Source organism: Hypanus sabinus, chromosome 25, assembly GCF_030144855.1.
Source record: "Hypanus sabinus isolate sHypSab1 chromosome 25, sHypSab1.hap1, whole genome shotgun sequence".
Taxonomy (NCBI): Eukaryota; Metazoa; Chordata; class Chondrichthyes; order Myliobatiformes; family Dasyatidae; genus Hypanus; species Hypanus sabinus.
In genome coordinates this window covers 24,531,570-24,558,432 of record NC_082730.1, presented here as the reverse complement: position 1 = coordinate 24,558,432, position 26,863 = coordinate 24,531,570, and the positions used below count along the sequence as shown (strand labels likewise).

At 40.9% G+C, this 26,863-nt stretch overlaps 1 protein-coding gene across 2 annotated transcripts in view; it reads left to right on the top strand.

The window, feature by feature from the left end:
* The window catches only part of LOC132381106 (tyrosine-protein phosphatase non-receptor type 22-like), a 116,008-nt gene that overhangs the window by 2,893 nt on the left and 86,252 nt on the right, over positions 1-26,863 (top strand). For both annotated transcript variants that reach the window (XM_059950334.1, XM_059950333.1), the window contains exons 2-4: positions 11,451-11,559; positions 17,681-17,757; positions 20,103-20,198. In XM_059950334.1, the coding sequence (XP_059806317.1) occupies positions 11,451-11,559; positions 17,681-17,757; positions 20,103-20,198 (282 nt within the window). The remainder of the gene's footprint in view (positions 1-11,450; positions 11,560-17,680; positions 17,758-20,102; positions 20,199-26,863) is intronic.

Genomic DNA, 26,863 nt, shown 5'->3' with positions numbered 1-26,863 from the left:
CATTTCCCCTATCTACGCTCATAATTTTACATACTTCCGTCAGGTTACCCCTCAGCTTTCCACACTCTGGACACAACAATCCTGGCCTACAGTGTGGCAAGGGGACATGTTCCTGCACCGATTCTTTCTAAATTTTGTTTGATTAATCAGAGTTTCCTCTTCCAATCTAACAAACCTTCACTCATCATTCCTCATCCCCTTTTCCCTCTCTCACCTCATCTCCTTGCCTGCCCATCGCTTCCTTCTGCTGCTCCTCACCCCTTTTCTTTCTTCCATGGCCTTCTGTCCTCTCCTATCAGATTCCCCCTTCTCCAGCCTTGTATCTCTTTCACTAATCAACTTCTCAGCTTGTTACTTCATTCCCGTGCCCCCCAACCCCTGGTTTCACCTATCACCTTTTGTTTCTCTGTCCTCTCCCTCCAACTTTTAACTCTACTCATCTTTTTTACTCCAGTCCTGCTGAAGGGTATTGGCCCGAAACATCGACTGTACTTTTTCCTTGTATACTGTTGGGCCTGTTGAGTTCCTCCAGCATTTTGTGTGTGTTGCTTGAATTTCCAGCATCTGCCGATTTTTTTTTTTCTTCATTGGCTAAGGACTATCATGTTCAGTTCTGGGCACTGCATCTCAGGAAGAATTTGTTGGCTTTTGAAGAGATTCACCAGAGGTTTTTAGATGTTTTGTTATGTCCTTGGTTTGTATTCATCTGACATACAGGAGATGAAGGTGTTTATTAAAGGATTCAATGCAGTAGATGTAGACCTCGAATCTGGAAGCCTTGAATACAATCAAGTGAGCGTTGTACATTTTCAGCATGAGTGGGAGTTGAAATGAAGCCCGAGTTTGGGCCCAGATACAGCTTCTGGTGTGATTGGGACACAGGGAGAAGAAAACTGGGCCTATGACGTGGTCAGGGAAGGGTGAAAGGGGGATCAGGGATGGTGCCTTCAATGTAGGGATGAAGGCCCATAACTGCTGACTGCCTGAGGATTGATGGGCAAGAGCACGAGGTAAATGAAAGTGATAATTTGGTGATTGAGGGCAACATCAAGCGCACCAGGGGAATGTGGGATCAATTGACCAGGAGAGGCAGATGTGCAGGGGTCTGCAAGTTTGGTCAACAATGTCCTAAGAGATATTGTTCATTGCTTCTTCATATTTTGTAAAATCTAGTGGCTCCCTGTACTTCTTGGTCCGCTTTTAAGCTTCCTTCTCTCAAATTCAGTTCTGTTATTTCTGTAATTATTTCCTACAATTTTGACCTGTATCAGAGTTGACATTTAAGAAAAATAAATTCAATTTACCATAGTTCCATAAGGTTATGCAACTGAGGTAACTATTTCTTTTCACTGAACCCTGTGACTTTTAGCATTGGTTTGATTTTAATCACCCATTAGTGATTTAAGCTGCCTAGGCCACAAGCTCTGGAATTCACTCCTTCAACTTTCTGCCTGTCTTCTTCTTTAAGGATAAAATCTAAGCTTTTCAACAGTTCTCTACATCTACCCAGTGAAACCCTTTACTAACGTTAAAGATCTCTGTTTTATCCCTTCTCTGGAAAAGAATAATCACACTCTGCCCTGAGAGTTGGTTTTATTTATTTCTTATTAATCTTAACTGCAATTTTTCCAATACTTCAATGTAGCTTGCTTTTTTTTTACAGTTTGTTATTTTATACAAAATATATGTAACATAGGCCTATTAGCTATAATAAGTTCAATGATACAAACAGTAAAAATGTTTAGTATTTTGATTTGGGATAACTTTATCATTAAGAAAGCATCGCTTTGCATATCTGCGACTCTATTAAGTTCAACTAGTATCACCCAGTGATCCCTCACTTGCACTGGGGAGTTACACCAGGAGCACAACTTGGAAGGATGATAATCACATTTTGATACCAGCTGTCCAGGCCTTTGTCCTCACTAAAAATTTTGGCCCCTCTGCTTTTGAAATGGGGAAAATTAACCAGTCATTATGGAATAAACTTGGGTTCTTGGATCACCTGCCTCTTATCACCTTCCAAGCACCGCCTTCCAGGCTCCCTATCGTATTCCCCTCACGCATTTCACCTTTCACCTCTACTTTTAGTATGACCTGTACTTCTAGTCTCACCAAACCACAGTGGAAAAAGCCTGCTTGCATTTACCCTGTCTATACCTCTCATAATTTTGTATACCTCTATCAAATCTCCCCTCACTATTCTCTGTTGTTCCAGGGAACTAAGTCCAGATTTATTCAACATTTCCCAATACTATCACTCAGGTCCTCCAATCCTAGGCACACCCTTGTAACTTTTCAATTTTATTTATTTTGTTCCTGTAGGCAAGTGCCCAAGCTGCACGTAATGCTGTAAATTCAGCCTCACCAATACCTTATACAACTTCAACATAACGTCCCAAATCCTGTACTCAGTTCTTTGATTTATGAAGGTTAATGTCCCAAAAGCTTACTTTATGACCCCATCTACTTGTGATACCACTTTCAAGGAATTGTGGATCTGTACTCCCAGTTCCCCTTGTCCTAAAACACCCCTCAATGCCATACTGTTCAAGTCCTACCCTGTTTTGTCTTCCCAAAGTGTAACGCCTCACATTTGCCTGCATTTAATTCCATCTGCCATTTTTCTGCCCATTTTCCCAGCTAGTCCAGCTCCTGCTGCAAGCTTTGATAGTCTTCCTTGCCATCCTGTATGCCCCCAATCTTGGTGTCATTCGCACCAGTGAGGTAGCAGCTGTGCGGAGCGATAAACTTAATATAACATTACATCAGAACTGCCAAGCAGGGAAGACTGATCTCTGAAAAATACCATAACAAAAATATTAGTTTGCACAGTAGGTGGACACAAATGATAAAGTGGTAGAGACCAATTAAACATGTCAACGAGATTATCACTCAAATAATATCACAACATCCTGTGAGAAAGGCCAACAACATAAAACTAGTTCAAAATTCAAAATAATATTATGATCAAAGTACATACAGGCCACCATATACTAACTTGAGATTCATTTTCTTGCAGGCATTCACAGTAGAACAGAAACCTATCAATGAAAAGTTACGACCAACCACATGCAAAAACAAACTGAGCAAAAATAATAAATAATAGTGAGAACATGAGTTGTAGAATTCTAGAAAGTGAGTCGATAGGTTGTAGAGTCAGTTCGGAGCTGTGAGGGGTGCAATTTGTGATACACTAGTCAAATGTATTGAAGTTAAGCTTGAACACCAAGCCTACATGGCTGTCAAAAGATAGAAAGAACATTGAAAGCGGAAACTTTAAAGTCACGGGTTGATGCTGGGGAAGGGACATGTTATGGGGATAGTCTTGTTACCGGAATTGTTCGCAATGGAACTGAGAAAGCCCTAGATTTTTTTAACTATTGAAGTGACTAGGGCAGCATATTTTTTATCTTTCATTTTGATCAGCCACATTTGTGGGTACGTGTTGTGGGACAGTCTCCCTTCGCCAGCTCCCCAGGGAAGTGGAATTATAGATAAGTAATCAATGCCTGGATTGGTCTGCAGAGGGGGAATTTGCCCTGGCTGCAGGGATAAGGTTTACTCTTGTGCTATTTAATTGAATTATTGATTACTTACAATTTTCCTGGGGAATCAGTTGAAACAGATTTAATTGCTGTTCTGTGGGTACGAAGACTCCTAGTAGAACACCAGTAGAGGGACATGGGCTAAACACCAGCGAATGGGACTACATAGTTATTTTGGTCAGCATGGATGAGTTGGGCTAAATGGCCTGGTTCCATGCTGTGTTACTTTATGATTCTAGATGTCATGGTAACTCTGGGTAAGCACTGGTTCGGCCTTCATCACTGCCTGCAATGAGAGCTTTAGCAGTGGTTGCACGAGGTCTCAGTAATGACCTGGAGCCAGAGAGCAGCAGCTTGTCAGTGAAGCCTAAAAGAGGAAGGCCAGAAGTTTTATGCCATGGAGAATATGTCCTGCTTTCTTGCAATGCCATAAAAAAGCAGCATCCATCATCAAGAACCCCCATCATCCAGCCATGCTCTTTTCTCACTACTTTCATCGGGAGGGAGGTACAGGAGCCTTGTGTCCCACAACAACAGGTTCAGGAACATCAGGTTCCCGAATCAGTGTGGATAACTTCCCTCGTCTCAATGCTGAACTGATTCTACAACCTATGGTTGTGTTCTTGGTACAATTTGTGTTCTCAGTATAATTTATTTACTTCTGCATTATTTGAATGATTTGTTTTTTGTACATTGGTTGCTTGTCAGTCTTTGTTGGTTATAGTGTTGCATAAATTCTGTTGCATTTCTTTATTTTCCTATAAATGCCTGGAAGAAAATTAATCTCAAGATTGTATATGGTGACATATACGTATGTCAATAATAAATTTACTTTGAAGAGTCCAAGAGTCAATCTCCTAAATAAAATTTTCCAAGGAGTGGTGCAGCTGGAGTCTGAGGCAGCACCCTGACCCCAGGTGCTGTCTATGTGGAGTTTACAAGTTTGTCTTGTGACCATGCGAGTTTCCCCTGGGTGTGTTCATTTCACCCCCCCCCCCCCCCACCAACACACACATCCCAAAGATATGGTTTAATAAGTTAATTAACTGTGAATCATCCCTAATTTGATAAACTTTTGGGGACCAGGTGAAGGGAACTCGATGGGAAGTTCTGCAGGTCAGGGTGGGTTTAGTGTGGAAAAAAATTTGGTCCCTGATGGTTACCATGGTTATAGTAGGTCTAAAGGCCATGTTTCAGTTCTGTATCTCTCCATGATCTATGACTGTTCCAGGTTACTTAGAAGAATGGGATTCATTTTGTTTGATAACATAGCCTGAAAAGAGATTTGCATGGAGACTGAACACTATTAAGTTGAATAGTCTATTTTTGTGATGTAAATCTTATGCAATCTGATATTGCATTGCTAAGTCTGTAAATAACTGGAGGTAACATTTCCTCAGTACTACAGTCCCAAAATGGATATCAAACTGAACCAAGGAATGGGAAATATTGAACTTCATTAACAAGCTCACAATAGCAGCATGGAGACAGAAAGGCTACAGATCAACGTTTTCCAGGAAAGCAAAGAGAGGTGCATCGAAGGTTTTGATCACATGAGGGGGACTAAATGAAGATGGGATTAAAATAAGTTGTAATTTGTAGGGGTAGCAACAGAAAGAAAATCCAGGGCAAATTTGGAAAATTCAGCAAAAAATGCAAAATACTAAGATATGAAAATGAAATAAAATGAAAGAAATCTGCCAAGGAACTTCACAGGTAACTAAAAGCCACCTTTTAAAAGAGGGTTGGTTGTTCGGTGGTTAACTCATCAGACTAGTTTTCAGAGGCCTGACCCATTGATCTAGAGATAGGAGTTCAGAAACATTGTAGCTGGGAAATTTTAAGTGTATAATTAAGTTAATCTGGAATGATAAAGCTAAGAATTAATATTTGACTTCAAGGTTTTCTACTGGGGAGGGTTTAAACGAGATTTTCAGGTGGGCCGGAACCGAAGTGAAGAGGCAGAGGATGGGGAGGTTGGAGTGCAAGTAGAGACAGCTTGATGGGAGTTTGTGAGGAAGGATAAGCAGATGTCAGAGCAAAGATGCACTCAGCCTGATGGTTCTAGATGTGCCTATTTTAATGCAAGGAGATCATAAACAAGGCGGATGAACTTAGAGTGTGGATCAATACGTGGAACTGTGACGTTGTGGCCATTACAGAGACTTGGCTGTCTCAGGAGCAGGAATGGCTGCTGAGTGTGCCAGACTTTAGATGTTTCAAAAACAACAGAAAGGGGGGCAAAAGAGGTGGGGGTGTGGCATTGCTAAATAGGGATAGTGTCGTGGCTGCAGAAAAGGAGGAAGTCATGGAGGGATTGTCTACTGAGTCAATGTGGATGGCAGTCGGAAACAGGAAAGCGGCAATAACTCTACTGGGTGTTTTTACAGACCCCTCCCTAATAGTAACAGGGATATCGAGGAGCAGATAGGGAGGCAGATTCTGGAACGGTGCGACAGTAATAGGGTTGTTGTGATGGGAGACTTTAACTTTCCTAATATTAATGGGCATCTCCTTAATGCAAGGGGTTTAGATGAAGTGGAGTTTGTTAGGTGTGTTCAGGAAGGTTTCCTGATGCAATATGTAGATAAGCCAGCTAGAGAAGAGTCTGTACTTGATCTGCTATTGGGAAATGAACCTGATCAGGTGGCAGATCTCTTGGTGAGGAGCATTTTGGAGGTAGTGACCACAACTCTATCCCCTTCACCAAAGCACTGGAGAGGGATAGGAGCAGACAATTTGGGAAAACATTTAGTTGGGGTAGGGGGAAATATGATGCTATTAGGCAGGAACTTGGGAGCATAAATTGGGAGCAGACGTTCTCAGGGAAATGCACGGCAGAAATGTGGCAAATGTTCAGGGAATATTTGCATGGAGTTCTGCATAGGTATGTTCCATTCCACTTCAGTAAGTATTCTGGAAGGAGAGAGCCTGGATACCTTGCAAGAAGTTCCAAAGGGGTGTCTGTTTTCTCTCCTTATAATAGGAGATGTTGATGGGCTCTTGGACTAAAATGAAAACTTGGCTTAATTCGAGGCTTAATATCACATGAGAAACATAGTCATAAATTGAAGGTTTTCACCAATAACTTTAATGTGTAGGTCAGGTGAAACTGGAAGGTGGTAATAATGTGGAACTTGCCTCAACATGAAGTAGGTGTGGTGAATGACAAGTATGTTTAAAGGGAAGTTAAACTTGTGGGTGAGTAAGGTGGGAGAAGGGTCATGTAGAGATTAACTAACAATCATGTTTAGATGAATAGTCTGGGAGTAAACAGAAGAATTTGGGTTGATTTAGTGCTTAAAGCAATTAACAAGCAAGGCTGTCATCACAGATGATGACGAATAAATCCAATAAGGGAACAGAGAGACTGCAGATGCTGGAATTTAGAACAACAAACAAATCATTAGTTCCGTTTCTTGGCCTAGCATTCTGTTGTTCCTAAATCTGGTAAGAAATTTGAGGGCAATTCCTTGACACAAATGTGCCTTGAACTTGGAACTTGGAACCACAAGAACAATTCACACAAATGTCACAGGTGGAAGGGAAAGGAAGTGCTTTGAGTAAAGGAAATGTTTAATATTGAAGGCTGTGCTGATCTGATGAGATTAAGCACAATGGGGGAGGATTAGTTAATAGATCTGTGGGGCCATCTTGGTCTATTTCTATCCTATCAAATACAAGTAATTAATTTATTAACTATTGCTTCACGGACAAGATGGGCTGTGGATTGGCAGGGAAAGTCACAATTGCTACAATTATCCTCATTTTAATTGGGTTGTCCTTTCGTTACCTGGCATTTAAGAGTGATAAAGCGAAAAGCTGAGGTAATCTTTCACAGATAATAAACATAACTCAAACCTAAGATGAAGTCACTACCATGGATATTACAACTTGTGTTTAAGGAAGAATGACTGTGATAGATGAACATAAACTGGAAGAACTGACATAGGTCAGTTAGAATTATTTTACTTTTTGATGACGGCTGGTATATTAAGTTATCACTTTGGGAAGATTCATTAATTGAAAAGAGGTGACGTAGGTTTACCGAAATGTTATCAGAGATGTCTGATGTCCAGATATGAAGAAAGACTTGAGAAGATGAAGTTTTACTTCCATTAGTAATGAGATGGTCAGGATGAGTTGGTAAATGTCTTTGAGATTACAAAGGCTTGTGCTGGAACAGATAATGACTAACTAGTTTCCACTGGTGACTGAGAAAGGCAATCGTGTAAGTAACTAAAGAACAACTTTAGAATATAGTGGGCAGATAGAATGTAGAGATCATTGTTCAAATAAAGTCTAAATATTTGAAAAATATTTTGGTTAGCTAGTTGATCAGTTTTGTGAGAGATGACAAGTGTGGCATTGTACCAAGTGGGAGAAGTGAATTCCACCGGTGAAGTTAGGCATGAATTAGGATGGATTAAAAATAGTGATTAACTAGGTGAGATATTAATGGATATGTATTGTGAATAGAAATTGAGAGTGCAGCACAAGTAGATAGGGCAATGAAGAAAGTATATGACGGGGTGCCATGGTTGCATAGTGGTGGTACAGTAGTGTACCAGTTAGCATATCACGATCGAGGTTCAATTCCTTCTGTCATCTGTAAGGAGTTTGTATGTTCTCCTCAACCATGTGGGTTTTCTCCGAGTGCTCAGTTTCCTCCTACATTTCAAAGGTGTACGGGCTAGGGCTAGTAAGTTTTTTATTTTATTTACAGATACAGGACAGCACATAACAGGCTATTTCAGACTAATGAGCCACACTGCCCAACAACCCACCTACTTAACCCTAGCCTAATCACAGGGCAACCTACAGTGACCAATTGACCTACTAACCTGCTCATCTTTTGAATGTGAGAGGAAACCAAAGCACCCGGAGGACACCCACACATTCACAGAGAGGATGTACAAACTTTACAGATGGCATTGGAAATGAACTCTGATGCCCCGAGCTGTATTCACATTGCACTAACCACTACGCTACTGCAGTGTCTGTAGGCATACTATGTTGGCACCAGAAACGTGGCGACACTTGTGGGCTGCCACCAGAATATCCACAGACTGTATTGATCATTGGCACAAATCACCGACTTCACTGTTCGTTTTGGTGCGCTTCTGTCAAATAAAGTGAATCTTTTTTCCTTAAATGCTTGGTGTGCTTTCCTTAATAGGTAGGGCTTTGGAGTTAGGAAGTGATGTCGAACTTTTCAAGGCACTGGTAAGACTGCAATTTTGGTTGAAGCACTTTGGGAAGAATGTACTAACACTAGAGAGGGTGCAAAAGACATTCTTTCCCCTTCCTTTTCAGTTCTGAGGAAGGGTCTTGCCTAAAACATTGACTGTTTATTCATTTCCATAGGTGCTGCCCGATCTGTTGACTGCCTCCTGCAGAGTGAGTGTGTGAGTGTGTGTGTGTGAGAGGGAGAGACTGACTGACTGAGTTTGGATTTTCAGCATCTGCAGACTTTGTCGTGTTTGCGATTCACCAGGATGTTGCCTGGTTGGAGGAATTTGGTTATAGAGAGAGATTGAATAGGCTGGGTACATTTCCCCTGAAGAAAATGAGATTGAAGACTGATCTGATAATGGTATGAAAAATTACAAAAGATGTAAATAAAGTAGTTAGAATCTAAGGTAGATCTGAAGGCGAGGTTATCAAAAACAAAGGTGCATTAGTTTCAGGAGGGAGGAAGGGGTTTTAAAGGGATCTGAAGGGGAAGTTATTTTACACAGAGAATGTTTGACATCTGGAACATTCTGCCAAAGGAAGTAGTGGGGTCAGATACAATCATTATGTTTAAGAGGCATTCAGACGTACACTTAAACAGGTAAGACGCAGAAAGAACATAGGATTAGTGTAGGTGGGCAAAATGGTTTACATGGACATGCTTGGCCCAAGGGTCTACTTCAGTACAGTACAACAAAGTTAGATGCTCAAAGTCAAGTCGTTTATTATCATTTAATTATATACATGTATATAGTTAAATGAGACTGTTTCTCCAAACCAGGCTGTAAAGCACAGTAGTGCACATACCACACATATAACACACATTAACTTGGGAAAGTAATGATAAAATCCACAGCTGAATTATGTATAAATAAACAAAGTAAAAGTGCATAACTTAAATACTGTCCGATACAGAACAGATTAACCAGTGGCACTTTGAATACGATGCAGCAAGAAGTTCAGAGCTTAGTGGCCTGGGGCAAGATACTGTTTCTCATCCAGACCCTTCTTGTTTTTGTGCATCGGAGTCTCCTGCCTGATGGTATAAAGGCAAAGAGGATGCTGGATGGATGGATGGGATCTTTGATAATACTAAGGGCCCTGTGTATGTACCGCTCCTGATAAGTGTCCTCAATGGATGGTAAGGAGACCCCAATGACCCTCTCAGCCATTCTCACAGTCATTTGTTGGGACTTCCAGTCCGAGCTTGGCTGCTCCCATTGCAGATGGATGCAGCTTGTCGGGATGCTCTCAATGTTGCTCCTGTAAAATTCAGTTAAAGTTGGGGTGAGGGGGACAGGAGGAGAGTGGATCAGAATTGCTGATTAATACAGAGGGGAAAAAAATCACCCAACTAGATATTCTGAATGGCAATTACCTAATCTGTCAAAATCAATATCGGAGTCACATGAATCCACAGGTGCGGAGAAAAGCTTATTTTCAGAAACATCTTAGGTACATAGCGTCAGATAGGCTGCATTCAGAAGAATATGTAATACTCTTAATTACATACAACTTATAAGAAAGGATAATTGGAACTAAAAGAAATAAAGTTCATTGTAGATCAAAGTGGTCATAGTTTAATTATACTGAGGTAGCGAATGGGGTTGTATGGGTTGATTCAAGAACCTAATGGCTGAAGGGAAGAAGCTGTTCTTGATTCAGGTGGTGTGGGACTTTTAGGCTTCTGTACCTTTGTCGTGATGGTAGCTGTGAGAAGATGGCATTGCTTGCATGGTGGGGGGGGGGGGGGGGGAGGGTCTTTGATGATGGACGATGCCTTCTTGAGGTAGGTGGTGAGTGATGAGCCAGCAATGTACTGGGCTGAGTCCACTACCCTCTACAGTTTTTCTCATTCCTCTGCGGTCAACTTGCACTACCGACCGTTACAAATCCAGTCAGGATACATTCAATAGTATATTCATAGAAGAAGAAGTATATCTGCTGAACCTCCTTAACCTACTAAGAAAGTAAAGGCACTGGCGTGCCTTCCCTGCAATTACATCTACAGTATCTGCTGGACTCAAGGCTGGTCAACCGATGCATTGCTGCCCAAGTGAAGTCACTGACCCTCTCCAGCACTGATCAACCAATGTACATATTCAAATTCTATGATTCTAATTTTAAGTTTCTGCCTGTAAAGATAAATAATTTCTCAGATGCTATGGTGGATGTTGGAATGGGGAAATCCTGCAAGAGGGAAAGTTATTTAGGCTTTTACACAATGAGCGATAGGTACATGGAGCATATTGCCAGCAGTGGTGCTATAGGCAGATAACTTTGGGACATCTTGACTATTAAGGGTGTCAAAGGTTACGGGGAGAAGGCAGGTGAATGGGGTTGAGAGGGATTGTAAAATGGCCATGATGAAATGGCAGAGAAGACTCAATGGGCTGAATAGCCGAATTCTGCTCCTATGTCTTATGGTCTTATAGGCACATGGATGAATGAGAAGTGGTGGGCTATGTGGGAGGGGAGCATCAAGTTGATCTTGGAGGAGGCTAAGCGATCAAAACAATATTGTAGGCCGAAACACCTGTACTGTTCTATGTTCTAATTAGCAAGATGGCCAGGCTAGAATTTAAGATTAGCATTGCCATCAGGAAGATTTGTCATTACATATTTATGCTATTAATTTAACTTTGTTTTTCCCCATATCTCTCACAGAGACTGAAAAGGCAGTCGGTGAAAAACAAGCATGACAAAATCTTCCCATCGGGTCATGCAGAGAAGCAAGAGAATGTCAAGAAGAATCGCTACAAGGACATTATACCCTGTAAGTCAGGTTTCCACTTTCAAATTTTCCATAGGCCCACCATATCCTTGCAGGATTGCAGAGAACTTCATTCATTCTGCCTTGCCCTGGAATCATTTTCAAGGTACCTGTGTAGAAATAGAGAGTACAAATTGATTGGATTGAAAGGCTGTAGCTGGATCTCAAATGGCACTGACTAGAGGAACTAAATTTATGTCTCCTTCAATGATGTGAAGCATTGCTTATATATTTAAAGCTACTCTTTCCTTATGGAGACTCATTCATGATTGAATTTGTTGGAAAAGATTTAATTTAATGACTGAAGGAGAAGAATGAGAGTGCACTAGAGATTTCTTTATTCATTCACAAAATCTAAGGATCACTAATAAGGTTGGCATTCATTGTCCATGTCTAATTATCCTTGACAACAAGATAGTGGGTTGCTGCTTGAACAGTTCCAGTTGGTGAGGGGAAACTGTTGTCATGACATGTAGGGGTTGTAATACAATTGAGTGGTTTGCTAGAGATTACAAAGGGCAGTTTACAGTCACCAGGCACTTTCTTCATAAGTTTAATTGCTTCCCTTTAAATTGCTTTAAGTGCACAGTGTGCTTTCAGCATCATAATCCATTACATAAGACTATAAGACATAGGAGGCAAATGGCCATTCTGCTAAATGTCTTACTGTGTTGTACCATCATGGCTGATTTATCAACCCTATTCTTCTTCCTTCTCCACATAACCTTTGATGCCCTGACTAATCAAGAGCCTATCAAACTCCACTTTAAATATACTCAGTGACTTGGCCTCCACAGCCATCTGTAGAAACAAATTCCACAGAATCCCCTCCTTCTGGATAAAGAATTCCTCCTCATCTTTGTTCTAAATGAATGTCCCTCTAACCTGAGGCTGTGTCCTCTGGTTCCGCCTAGCCTCACCCACTATCGTCCTCTCCACATCTACTCAATCTATGCCTTTCAATATTCAATAAGTTTCAATGAGATCCCCCTTCATTCTTCTGAACTGCAAGTACAGGGCCAGAGCAGTCAAATACTCCTTTAATTCCCAGAATCATTCTTGTGAACCACCTCTGGACCCTCTCCGATGCCAGCACATCCTTTCTTCAAAAAGGGGCCCAAAACTGCTCACAATTCTTCAAGTGCAGCCTAACCTATAGCTTGCAAAGCCTCAAAATTACATCCTTGTCCCTATATTCTGGTCCTCTTGAATGAATGCTTGCCTTATCACTCTCAACCTACAACGTAACCTTTATGGAATCTTGCACAACGACTCCCAAATCCCTTTGTCCCTCTGATTTTTAAATTTTCTCCCCATTTCGCAAGTAGTCTATACCTTTATTCCCTCTACCAAAGTGCATGACCGTACACTTTCCTACTCTATATTCCATCTGCCACTTCTTTGCTTATTCTCCCAATCTGCTTCAGTCCTTCTACAGACTCCCTGCTTCCTCAGTACTACTTGCTCCTCCACCCATCTTCATATCGGCCACAAACCTGACACAAAATCATCAATTCCATCATCCAAATAGTTGACAAACAATGAGAAAAGATGATGTTCCAATACGGACCCTGTGGAATACCACTAGTCACTGGCAGGCAATCAGAAAAGGCTCCCTTTATTCCCACTCTTTGCCACCTGCCAGTCAGCCAATCTTCTATCCATGCTAGTATTTTTCCCATAATACCATGGGCTGTTATCTTGGTAAGCAGCCTCGTATGCAGCACTTTATCAAAAGCCTTCTGAAAATCCAAGTAAGCAATATCCACTGACTCTCCTGCCTGTTACTTCCTGGAAGAATTCCAACAAATTTGTCAGGCAAGAATCTGACTTTGCCCTATTTTGACATGTGCCTCCAAGTATCCCGTAGCCTCATCCTTTATAATGGGCGCCAACATATTTCCAAAAATTGAAGTTAGGCTAACTGGCCTGTAATTTCCTTTTTTCCTTTTTAAAGAGAGAAGTGACATTTGCAATTTTCCAGTCCTCTGGAACCATTCTGGAATCTAGTGATTCTTGAAAGATCATTTTATTGCCTCCACAATCTCTTCAGCTACCTCTTTCAGACTAAAGGTAAATCAGTTGATGTGATGATTTTCCAACTGACCCATTAGGAGTCGAGTTCGAACACAGCATATTATTTGTGGATGATTTGCAAATTATAAACCATTATAATTTTCAAAAAATTCTAGGATCACTCCCCCATGCTCATGTTCCTGATTGTAAACAGAATATAAGTACAGGTCATCTCCAGGTTACAGCTGGGTTCTATTCATTTGGACTGTTCAGAACCTGAACAGTTCACAATTCAGAACTGCAGCCATGAACAGCTTTTGCATGTGACAGAAGATGCCTACAGCAGCCAGAAAATCCATCCCACCTGTCTCCCAAATGCTTGTTCATCTACACAATCTATCCATGACAGCCATTCGTAAATGGGCAGGAAATGTGCTGATCAACTTCTGAGGACATCTTGTAGATAAATGTACCATCAGGAACTTCCTTATTAGGAGGCCCCTTTATTAGGTGTACCTCATCAGCCATCACAAGGCAGCAACTCAATGCTTTAAAACATGCAGACATGGTCAGGAAGTTCAATTGTTGTTTAGACCAAGCATTAAAATAGGGAAGAGATATGATCTAAGTGACTTTGACCATGGGATGTTTGTCAATGCCAGATGGTTGGTTTGAGTATCTCTAAAGCTGCTCTCCTCGGATTTTCATGCACAACATCTCTAGAGCAGGGACTCTCAACCTTTTTTTATGCCATGGATCCCTACAATTAACCAAGGGGTCCGTGGACCCCAAGTTAAGAACCCCTGTTTACAGAAAATGGTTCAAAAAAAAAAATCCAATGTGGCAGTTCTGTGGGTGAAAATGCCTTTTTCATGAGGGAGGCCAGGGGAGAATGGCCAGACTGCATCAATCTGACAGGAAGGCGACTCAGATAACCGCGTGCCACAACAGTGGCGTGTAGAAGAGCATTCTAAATGCACAATGCATAAAACCGTGGAGTTTGATGCATTGGCTACAGCAACAGAAGACCAGGAACATACACTCAGTGATATCCAAATGAACCCCTAAGTACTACATTACCCACTGCAGGCAGGCCCCTGGAAAAGCCATGCAAAAGTTAGAAAATTTCTGGGAACCTTATTCCCGAAAGATAGTCCAGGAAATGCATAGAATTATATTTTTATATCAGATTGAAATAGCAATGAGTGAATAAATCAATAAAGATGAAAAGCTGGTGTCAGAACGTTATAAATTGGTGGCTCTGTGACTCTCCTGGGTCTTTAGCTTCCATCTGCAAAGCTGTGTGGTAACTGAAGCATTTCAGTTTTAGAATGAACTCAGAAGCAGAAACAATTCTTGAAATGTTGTTTGAACTCTACAGAGAAACTGTATTCTTTTCGCTATAATCCTAGATTTGAATATGGATGCGTACAAAAAAACATCTGCAGGGGTTTATCAGAGTTTAATCTGAACCTGCTAGGTGTGTTTTTCTTTGTTGCTTCTCTATCACAATGGTTTTTATTGTTTATTCCTGTGACAACTTTATCTTGATTAAGTTTCCAAGAGAAATTGGCCTCCACCTGAGTTCCATCATATGGCTAAATCACCTGACCTGATAACACCTACCTGAATGCAGTTCTATATCGTGGTGTTCACATTGTTCACATGTACATTTTAAAAAGTATTGATGAATATGTACTAAGAATGTACAATTCTAGTTGCTGCATTACAGAAAAGATATTAATGATTACTGAAGAGAGTGACCCCATGAAGGAGAATTGGATTTTGAGAGATTATGTAAATTGTCGACATTTTCACTAGAAAAATAATATCACTGAAGTTTTAAGGATTGTAAAAGGTTTAGATAAAGTTGAGTGAAAAAGACTTGCAACCAAAAAATAATTGGAAATATTCAGAAGATCAGATAACACCTGTGGAGAGAGAAGCAGTTGTGTTTTAATTTGCATCATAACTTGGAATAGTTAGAACCCAAACAGTTGCATAGAAGGATGGAGAAAACAAGGGGAAAATCTGTAGTACACTAAACTAGAATGTTGAATGCTAAACTGCATTCAACATGGTCTCCAGTCCCTTGAAGAAACTAAATATAGATCACTGTTATTGCTGAATAGCTCCATTCAGTCCACAAAATCAGAAACATGGAATAAGATGTTAATATCCCTCATGCCAAAGGGTCTTGAGCACTTGCTCGAGACTGCTTTGATGTTGGGAGTGGCACAAGGTTGACACACGGGGATTTTCATGTGGGCATCCTCCTTCCTCGATGTATCATTGATTAGCCCACTACATCTCCGGAGGGCTCGACGATGACTTCTGGCTTCCCAGACTCAACCCCCGTTGTGTCCTCCCACTCTCTTGATGCTTTCTTGGAGCCCAGGAGAGGTCTATATGCTTGATGCAAAGCCAGTGACTGCTTCTTTCCACTGCCTCTGATAGTTTGCCATAGAGTCTGACCATGGATTGTAGGTCTGCATGGTGTAGCCTCTTGCACTCGTATGCTTCAGCCGCCGAATCCTCCCATGTGACTGATGTAGGTGATCTGTAATGAATTTGAGCAGAGAACAAAGTCTGTCCCAAGTTGGTGGTAGCAACTTCTGGTGAAAAGGTGAGTTGTTTATTGACATCCACCAGCATTTTCCAGTCACAGGCCATGTTTATCTGTCCTGTTTCTGGCTGAGGAGGAAGGTTAGTTGGTCTTTTCACTCCCTCCTGGACAAATGCTGCCAGTGTTCTAGGAGGCAAGGAGGTGGTTGCTATCCTCTTGGTTTCCATTGCTGCTGCCAGACTCTTCAAGACCTGATGCCATGTGTATCTGCCTTGTGTGAGGCTGGTTTTGCAGCTAGCCAGGATATGCTTGAGGGTTGCTGGAATCGGGCACGGGGAACACATTGGGTCCTTGTCGAACCACTGTAGCGCCGATAAGAAACCTAAGTCTGTTTGCTTCCATCTCCCATGTGTCCTTCCAGTTGATTTTCCTCCTCAGTGCTTTGTTACCGCAGCCATTGCTCCTGCTTAGCCAGGGAGACACTCTTTGCTCTTCTATTTGACTCTTCTTGTCACTGCACTTCCTCAACAACCATTTGCCTTCGCTCTGAAATTGTGTCCACTTGCTGCTGGACCATAGCCACCCCTGCCCTGCTGAACTTGCCCCACAATGTCTCTATGCCTAAAGATAACTGTTTTTGTCTAACAGCTCCATTCAGTCCACAGGATATTACCTTTAGCACACTTGAGAGGAGAGGAGAAATTTGAAGCTCAAGGGTCTCAACCGCTGGTGTCTCCTCACCTTTTACCTGGCTCTGTTGTATATTGATTGATTTGAAGCCATTAATCAACAACTCAGTTATTGTATAATGTAAATTAAAAGGAGGCAGAGGGTGAATTTAAAAGCCTTCACTTTTAATGCCTTTTAATTCTTTGTTCTTTGGCTGAATGTCAGTGATACAAAAAGTCATGGGAGTAGATAGCAATTCTAGAAGGACCTGATCCTATCCCAATCTAGTCACCAGGCTTCAGATACAAAATTGTTGTTGTTATCTATTTGTTGTTGTTTATTTATTTAGAAATACGATGACATGCCCTTCTGGCCCAGTGAGCCTGCACCCTCCAATTATACCCAGTGATCAATTAGCTACTAGCTTGTATGTTTTTGGGATATGGGAAGAAACCAAAACACTCAGAGGAAACCTACATGGCCACAAGGAGAACATACAAACTCCTTACAGACTGCAGCGGGAACTGAACCCCGGTCACTGGCGTGCAAAGCTTTACGCTAAGCTCTATGCTACCATGCGGCCCATCAACCATCTACTCTGGGATCCAGTTCCTGAGCTTTTTCCTTTTTTAAAAAAAAAAGAGTCCCTATGCTCTTAAATGACCCTTGGTTGTTGACTAATCTATTCTGAGTGACCCGGATCATATATTCACCGGTTTTCATTTTAAATTCTGAACTTGTTCATTCAATCAAAACTAAAGTGGCCACTGAGTTGAACAGATCAGTTCCTTTTAGCTAAATGGGCAGAATGAGGAAATGGAAAATGCATGTTGTGTGTGCGTGTGTGTTTTAATATTTGCATCCTGTTTTCAGTTGATCACAGCCGAGTGCAGCTGTCACTGATAATTTCCGACAATGATTCTGATTACATCAATGCAAGTTTCATCAAGGTATGCACTTTCTAAATGGAAACTTTGCCAAAAAGAAATTGGCCAATTCATTTCACTTGAAATAATTTTGGATCAAGCCACTGCACTTTCACTGTGGGAAGGGAAATGTGCTCTCAATGACCGGTGAAGGTAGCAGAACTCTAGAAAATAGGCAGGGGCTCCTTTAATCAGGGAAACCATGGAAGGTGTTCGAGAACTTTGCACAATTTTTAATGGAATAGATCAGGAGGAATTGTTTTCAACCATAGGAAGATGGGTAATTAGATATCACACTATTAAAGTGATTGCTGGATGAACTATTGGTAATATCTTGTACCTTATGACAATGCAGAAAAGGCCATTCAGCCCTTCATGTTTGCTGCCAGCGGAATTCCACTCCCCTCCCCCTATTTTCATATTTCCTTATTGCCCCTCAGACATGTCCATTCAGACACACAAAATGCTGGAGGAACCTGATGAGGGGTCTCAGCCCGTTTCTGCAAATGCTGCCTGGCCTGCTGAGTTCCTCCAGCGTTTTGCGTCTGTTGCTTGGATTTCCAGCCTCTGCAGATTTTCTCCTGTTTATGTCCCTCAACACTATTTTTTGAGTCTTTTTTTCTTGGGGATGTGTGAGAAAACCAGAATATTCAGATAAAACCACAGGGAACTGAAGAGAATGAGCAGACGGTGCTCAAAGAGCAAATCCTTTCCCCTGAAGTTTGAGGCAATTTCACAAACTGCTATGCCAACGTGTTGCCCATTAAACCTCTGTACTATCTATTTGAAGATGTATATTTTAGACATTATGTTGTGATCTAGAATACTTCACTTGAAATAGTGATGGAAGCAGATTGACTCCTTTTTATAAAAAAAAGACCTGGAATAATACAGTATGTGGTCCTTCTGCCCATTGTGTCAGTACCAAACAAATTAAACTAAATCTCTTCTGTTTGCCCATGATTCATATCCCCCCAGGTCCTGCATATCTAAAAGCCCCTTAAGTGCCACTATCATATCTGCTTCCACCATCACCCCCGGCAGTCCTTCCAGACACCTCCCACTGTCTGTGTTTTTTTTTAAAAAAACTTGCTCTACGTATCTCCTTTAAACTTTTTCTCTCTCAACTTAAATACACACCCTCTAGTAAATGACGTTTCTACCTTCCGGGTGGGGGGGGGGAGGATCGATTCGGACTGCCTATTCCTTTTTCTTTCATCCATCTTAAGAATTGGATAAATAGTTGAAAGAGAAATAATTATTGGGCCATGGGGTGGGGGGGGGGGGGAAACAAGAGCCCCCCCATAGCCCAAAAATTATTTCACTTTCAACCATATGAAGTAACTTGAATGGCTCCATTGTTATGATGGGCTGAAAGGCCTCTTCTTTATACAGTACAATCAGCGAAGCAACATACCTTAGAAAAGAAATAATCGGAAGTGAAGAAGCAGAGCAGATAACTATTGCAAACAATGTATCTAGAAATAGTAGTAGAAGAATATGGGGTGGAAGAAAGAATGGACAGAATGCTGGAGGGAGAACCTACATAAGTTGAGATGAAGGATAAAAAGTGATATAAATGAAATAACATTGCCAAATTAGTAGGAAGAGATAACGTTTAAATGCAAGGCAAAAATAAAACTGGTAAAAATCACATTATAATTATGGACTATCTCAACTAAACAAAATAAACTGGCAAAGAGATGTGATAAAGAGGGAACAGACTGACTTTTTTCCAATTGTATTCAAATGTAAGGAACTTTCTATTACAATAGCATTGTTAAACCTGGTCATAGGAAATTAGTTTTAAAAGTTGTGTGAAGGGAGCAGGGCAAAATATTGAGGAAATAGTGATCTGAATGCAAATATCCTTTAAAATAATGATGGAATTGAATAGTATCTTAACCAAACTATTAGACTGGGAAAATATCAACTGAGAGAGAACAAGGATAAAGTTAATGAGGGGAAACTGGACAAAAATGTTGACAGAATAGTCACTGGCAGTGGACAATATTTGAAAATGTATAGCATTGAATGAGCCCCTGTTTTAAAATATCAAAGAAAGTGCAATTGCATCTAATGACAAAGAACTTGCTCAATGTTTCACTGAGAAAGTTCATTATCATTGAACACAATTGAAAATAGAAACTAAAATTTACAATCACTTGATTCAGAAATAAGACTGTTAACCATTAAACCGAGCCAGCATGCACTTGCAAAACATAACACTTGTTAAGAGTTGATCTTTCTCAAAATTCAACTCTTACAAAACATTTCTTTTCATTTAAAAAAATTATGTGATTTGATATTCATATTTTGCAATAGTCAATTTACCAAAGCTGACACTTATAAATGGCTTTCTTTCCAAGGGTGTATATGGACCACAAGCCTACATTGCAACGCAGGGCCCTTTGCCGCACACAGTGATAGACTTCTGGAGAATGCTATGGGAGTACAATGTTGTAGTAAGTTTTTTAATATGTATATTTCTTTATACCAAGTTTTAACGTGTGCACCACTTGGGACTATTTCAGTCAAGTAAAATATCCTTGCTGAATAATTCTCAATGGAAGCAAAATATTGCAGATGCAGGAAATCCGCAATAAAACCCAAATGCTGAAAATGGTCAGCAGGTCAGGCAGCATGTGGAGGGAGCTACAGTATTACTATTTCAGATCATTGTCTTTTCATAAGTACTGCCATAAGTAGTGTACCGAATTTTGAATGTGATCCATAATTGTTTTATATATTATTTATTTTTATTTTTTTACTGTTTTTTTTTCCAGTAAGTCCCTTACTTTTAATTCAATACGATACCACTGACTGGTTGGAAGAGCCATGTTAATGGATGGTAATGAGCTTGGGATGAGAACCAGATAGAGGCCAGGTTGGGTCAAAATGGCTGATTTCCTTCCCTAAAGGATATTAAAAGCTGTCTTTGGTTTCATAACAGTTCAACAATGTTATGGTCATTGAAAATTGGCAGATTTTCAGCTCCCAGATTTTTTTTTAAAGAATTCACATTCCCGAATTGCCGCAATGTAATTTTAAACTCTCATTCCCTGGAGTACTGGTGCACCAGCAACTCAGATGAAGTATTCTGTGGGAATATGAGGAAAAAGAACAAGAACAGAATTAATCTCATGGCACTTTCAATGAACTGATGTGATAGACTGAATGACAAATTTCTTTTCAGTGTGATTCTAACATTAGCTTCATTGCCTCACGTCACTGCACTTCTGCAGGACAACTTTTGAAAGTTCAGTAGACCTTTTTTAAGATTCCTGGACTGACAATGAACTCGGGACTCTATGTGAAGTGGACAATATCAGATTTTTATCTGCTGTCCACATGATGGTTTTCAAACTTTTGTTGTTCCCAAAATAGCTCAATGACAAGGAGAGAGAGAAAAAAGTTGAAGCTGGCAGATGTGGAAAGGATGTTTCCCATGGTGGGGGAGGGCATAGCCTCAGGATAGAGGGGCGTCTATTTAAAACAGAGATCCTGGACACATTTTTTTCGCCAGAGGGTGGTGAATTTGTGGAATTTATTACCACAGGCAGCTGTGGAAGCCAAGTCGTCGGGTGTATTTAAGGCAGAGCTTGAGAGGTTCTTGACTGGACATAACATCAAAGGTCACAGGGAGAAGGCCAGGAGTGGGGCTGAGGAGAAGGGGAGTAAAAGGATCATGGCCTAATTCTGCTCCTATGTCTTATGGTCTTGTAGTTTAACCCTGAATCATGGACTGCAAAAGTTAATAAGTTAAGTTGGATCAATATAAATCACTTGTTCACCTCCATACGTGTATCATGTCTGCTTCTAGACAGCACATTCACAAGGATGTAGGAGAGTTCAGTGGCAAGGAGAGACAAGTGAAGAATGGGTTATTTTCCTTCAAACAGAGAGAACTATGAGATATAAAAGGCTGCAAAATCATGAAGGGTCTTGGCCAAATATACAAACATTAACAGCTAATTATTTATTGCGGTACAGTGCAGAGTAGGCCCTGCCCACCCTTTGAGCCTTGCTGTCCAGCTACCCCCGGTGTAACCCTAATCTAATCATGTGACAATTTACAACGACCAATTAATCTATCAACTAATACGTCTTTGGACAGTGGGAGGAAGCCCATGCAGAGACGAGGAGAACGTACAATCTCTTTATAGACAGCAGCGGGAATTGAACCCAGGTCGCTGGTACAGTAAATTGTTGTGCTGACCACTATGCTACCGTGTTCGCATTCACAGAAGGATCAAACACTACTGGACATAGATTTAAGGTGATTGGTAAAAGAACTCCCAAAAGCATGGGTAGTTGACTTCTGGAATATACTCTCTGAAAGTAGATTCAATTATGACTTTTCAAAAGGAATTGGATAAATATTTGAAAGCAAAATAGTCACAGGGCTACGGATCAAGAGGGTGAGGAATGGGACTGATAGGATTACAGATACAAAAGCTGGTGTAAGCTGGAATGCCCTTCCAAATCCTGTTCATATACCCTATATTGTGAACGAGGGTTATGAATTGGAACGGTAAATTAAGAGTTACCCTGCTTCATCTTACTTCTGTCCCATGCTTCTGAAACTCTTGGAATACTTGTTTTATCTGGTGGTATCCTTATCAAGATGGCTAAGAAATTATCCTGAATGTAAATCTGGAGGTCATTGTGCTGATGAAATGGCAACATCAGTTCCAAAAAAAAAAAATGCGAGAAATGTGCTGTTGCATGAAATTCAGCAAGCAATTAAAGGTCAGTCTTATCTGGCAGAGTTTCTAGCACAATTTGCTGTTTATTTACATGAGCAGCATTGCCTTTAAGATGATGTCATACGTGGTTTATAAATAGTCACATTTGTTTAAAGGACAAAAAAAAACAGTAAGTTTGGAGCCTGAGCCCATCAAATGATCTTTACTCATAAATGTCTGTTTATCTTACAATTATCAGGTAGCGGCTAAAACTCACTGGATCTTAAATGCATGCAACTTCCAAATTTTAGTTGATATCTGATTAAAGAACTAAATATATCTTAGTATTTAATTGTTTACCAACTCATGATTGTATTGTGATTATGACACCATCATAGTAATCAAAAGAACTGCATAATGATATCAAGATGTTCAAGTCTCGCCTGACCCAATGTTAATGAAGGAGCAATGGCACATTTCCAAGTTATAATGGTGAGACTACAGAATCAGAATCAGGTTTATTATCACCAGCATGTGTCATGAAATTTGTTAACTTAGCAGTTTAATGCAGTACATAACTATAGGAAGGATATCAGTAAGATTGAAAGAGTGCAGAGAGGATTCACTAAGACGTTGCCGGGTCTTCAGGAGTTGAGTTACAGGGAAAGAGTGAACAGGTTAGGACTTTATTCCTTGAAGCATAGCAGAATGAGGGGATATTTGATAGAGGTTTACAAAATTGAGGGGTATAGACAGAGTAAATGCGAGTAGGCTCTTTCCACTTAGATTAGGAGAGATAAATACAAGAGGATATGGCTTTAGTGTGAAAGGGGAAAGGTTTAGGGGAGCTTCTTCACTCAGAGTGGTGGGAGTGTGGAACGAGCTGCCATCTGACGTGGTAAATGTGGGCTCACTCTTAAGTTTTAATAATGAACTGGATAGATACATGGATGGGAGAGGTCTGGAGGTGCAGGTCAATGGGACTAGCAGAATAAAGTTTAAGCACTGACTAGAAGGGCCAAAGGGCCTGTTTTCTGTGCTGTAGTGTTCCACGGTTCTAAAAAATAATAAATAAGTCAGTCAATTACAATATACATATATTGAATAGATTAAAAATCATGAGAAAACAAATAATAAATATTTAAAAAGCGAGGTAGTGTTCAAGGGTTCAATGTCTATTCAAATATCAGATGGCAAAAGGGAAGAAGCGTTTCCTGAATCACTGAGTGTGTGCCTTCAGGCTTCTGTACCTCCTACCTGATACTAACAGTGAGAAATAACATGCCCTGGGTGCTGGCAGTCCTTAATAATGGACATTGCCTTTCTGAGACACTGCTCCTTGAAGATGTCCTGGGTACTTTGTAGGCTGGTACCCAAGATGGACCCAACTAAATTTACAACCCTCTGCAGCTTCTTTCGGTCCTCTGCAGAAGCCCCTCCATACCAGACAGCGATGCAGCCAGTAAAATGCTCTCCACCTTGTTTAACTTTTTTGTACCTTGAAGCATTGTATGATTTGATACATACAAAGAAGCTTTTAGACCTGAAGTCCACAATCAGCTCTTTTGTCTTACTGATGTGAGTGCAAGGTTGTTTTTGCGACATCACTCCACTTATTGTCATATCTCACTCCTGTACACCATCTGAGATTCTACCAACAATGGTTGTATCAACAGCAAGTTTATAGATGGTATTTGAGCTGTTCCTAGCCATGCAGTCATGGGTATAGAGAGCGTAGAGCAGTGGGCTAAGCACACACCCCTGAGGTGCACCAGAGTTGATTGTCAACGAGAAGATGCTATCACCAATCCGCAGAGGTAGTGGTCTTCCAGTTAGGAAGTTGAGGATCCAATTGCAGAGGGCGGTACAAAGGCCCAGGTTCTGTAACTTCTCAATCAGGATTGTGGGAATAATGGTATTGAATGCTGAGCTATGGTCGATGAACAGCATCTTGACATGGGTGTTTGTGTTGTCCAGGTGGTCTAAAGCCGTGTGAAGAGCCATTGAGATTGTGTCTGCCGTTGACCTATTGTGGCGATAGGCAAATTGCAATGGGTCCAGGTTCTTGCCGAGGCAGGAGTTCAGTCTAGTCATGACCAACCTCTCAAAGCATTTCATCACTGTCGATGTGTGTGCTACTGGGCATAATCCTTAAGGCAGCTCACATTATTCTCCATAGGTACTGGTATAATTGTTGCCTTTTTGAAGCAAGTGGGAACTTCTGCCTGTTGCAGTGAGAGGTTGAAAATGTCCTTGAATAATCCCGCTAGTTGGTTGGCACAGGTTTTTAAGAGCCTTACCAGGTACTCCATCAGGAGTTTCTGCCTCTTTAAAGACAGTCTAACATCGGCCTCAGAGACAGAGATCACAGGGTCATCAGGTGCAGCAGGGATCTTCCAGGAGAATCTGTATCTGGTGGCATTCCTATCCATCTGCCATTCTTGTTCCTCTTGATGGTAGAAATCATGGGCTTGGAAGGTGCTGACAGAGAGGCCCAGGCAACTAATCGCAGTGGGTTATACAGACTGGAGCCAGGGTATGCCCTTGCCAGAGGGAGTGAATTTTTAGGGCAAAGATAGGTGCCAACAAGAGGATTGGTTTATCCTGGCTGGGATCTTACTGAGTATTACTAAAGTCTGAAGAATCAGACAAGTGGACGGTGTTTCATCATGCTCCAAATCTATATTTTAGATAATATAAGCACGTGGACAGCATGGTAAGTAGTGATTAATGCAATCAGGGGTCGATTCCCACTGCTGTCTATAGAGAGTTTGTATGTTCTCCTTGTGATTGCATGGATTTCCTTGTATGTGCATCTATTTCCTCCCACATTCAAAACACTTGTGCATTAGTAGGTTAATCGGTCACATGGGTGTAATGGGGTGGTGCAGATTCATTGGGCCAGAAGGGCCGGTTTCTAAATAAGACTAAATAAATAAAATTGGGAGTAAAGGGCTGAGGTATATCACTGTGGAGTACCCAGTTGCTCCCATCGTATTTATGTGACCTGCCCAATTAAGTTTCTGGCCAGTGCTAACTTGTTTTCCACCAAGAGATTGATGGAGGGGGATTTGATCAGAGAAGATTTGGTTAAGCTTTCTCTTTTAGTGGATCATTGCCTGGGACTTGTGCAGTATGAATGCTATTTGATAATTATCAGTCAGCCCTGAAAATTAATATGATTATGCTGCCTGCAGAAACTGTCTGTTATCTCAGAACTGTGAATTGAATTGGACTTTGGACATCATAATCTAATCATAAACAGACAACAATCCACAAAGGACTTGTGCCCATCACTGAATTCCATACATGACGCCCATTCTCAGTAATCTTCATCAGATTTCAACTCTCTGACTGTCGATTTCAATAACCCCAAAATCCATTCAAATTAATTCCACCTTTCGCAATCAATTTTCTTCAAACCTTTTATCTTTCTCACAACAATGGCTCCTCTGATTTGATATGCATATACTCTCTCTCTTCACTCTGCTCTAATAATACAGGGATACTGGGTTTTCAACCACTCATCTACCAAAGCTCAATGCTCTTAGCAGGAAAGGTCACATTTGTGGAAAGAGAGCCAGCATATCAAAGTTCAAAGCACATTTATTATCAAAGTATGTATATATTATACAGCCCTGAGATTTGTCTCCTTACAGGCAGCTACAAAGCAAAGAAACCCAAAATAACCCATTAAAGAAAAAAGAAGACCATCAAACGCCCACCCAATGTGCAGAAAGGAAAAAAACAAATCATTCAAACAATAAAAGTAAGCAAATAGCATTCAGACTGAAAGTGAGTCCACAGACATGAAGCACAGAACAGCCAGAGCAGGCCACAGCCTCACGCTCAGTTCAGTGCAGAGCTGATTAAGCGTCATGGAACAGCAAGCAGAACTGGCCCAACCCGCACTTCTGGTCCTGACACTTTGCCTTTTCAATCCACCTGGCCTGGTGTTTAATTCAACCAAACTTCAGGTCGTTCTTCAATCTAGGACATGGGCCCTGTCACTTTGATAAGCTCTGGGCCTATAGCCCACCTCCACATTTTAGACCGCACCTGAACCTTTCAAATTGGCCTGATGCTTAGATCAATCAAACCTTGGGTTTTTAATCCAGAGACACTCTTATGATAAAAGGTCTTTGTCCTAAAACGTTAATTCTTTTCCTCTTTTCATGGCTGCTGCTTTATCTGGTGTGTGTTTCTAGAATCAGTTCTGTGATTTTCTCTGAATAGGGAGGTTTAGTAACAGCACTTTTCCAAAACCTCATCTCTTATTACATGTGTACCCAGGAGAAGAAGTCTTCTCAAATGTATTGCTTCTCAAAATGTTTCCCCCATTTGTCAGCACCATCACATTGAAACTGGGGTGACACTTTATGAAAGATACATTTTATGAAACTCCTTTGGGTGCTTTAGTGAAATTATTTCTTCATATAATT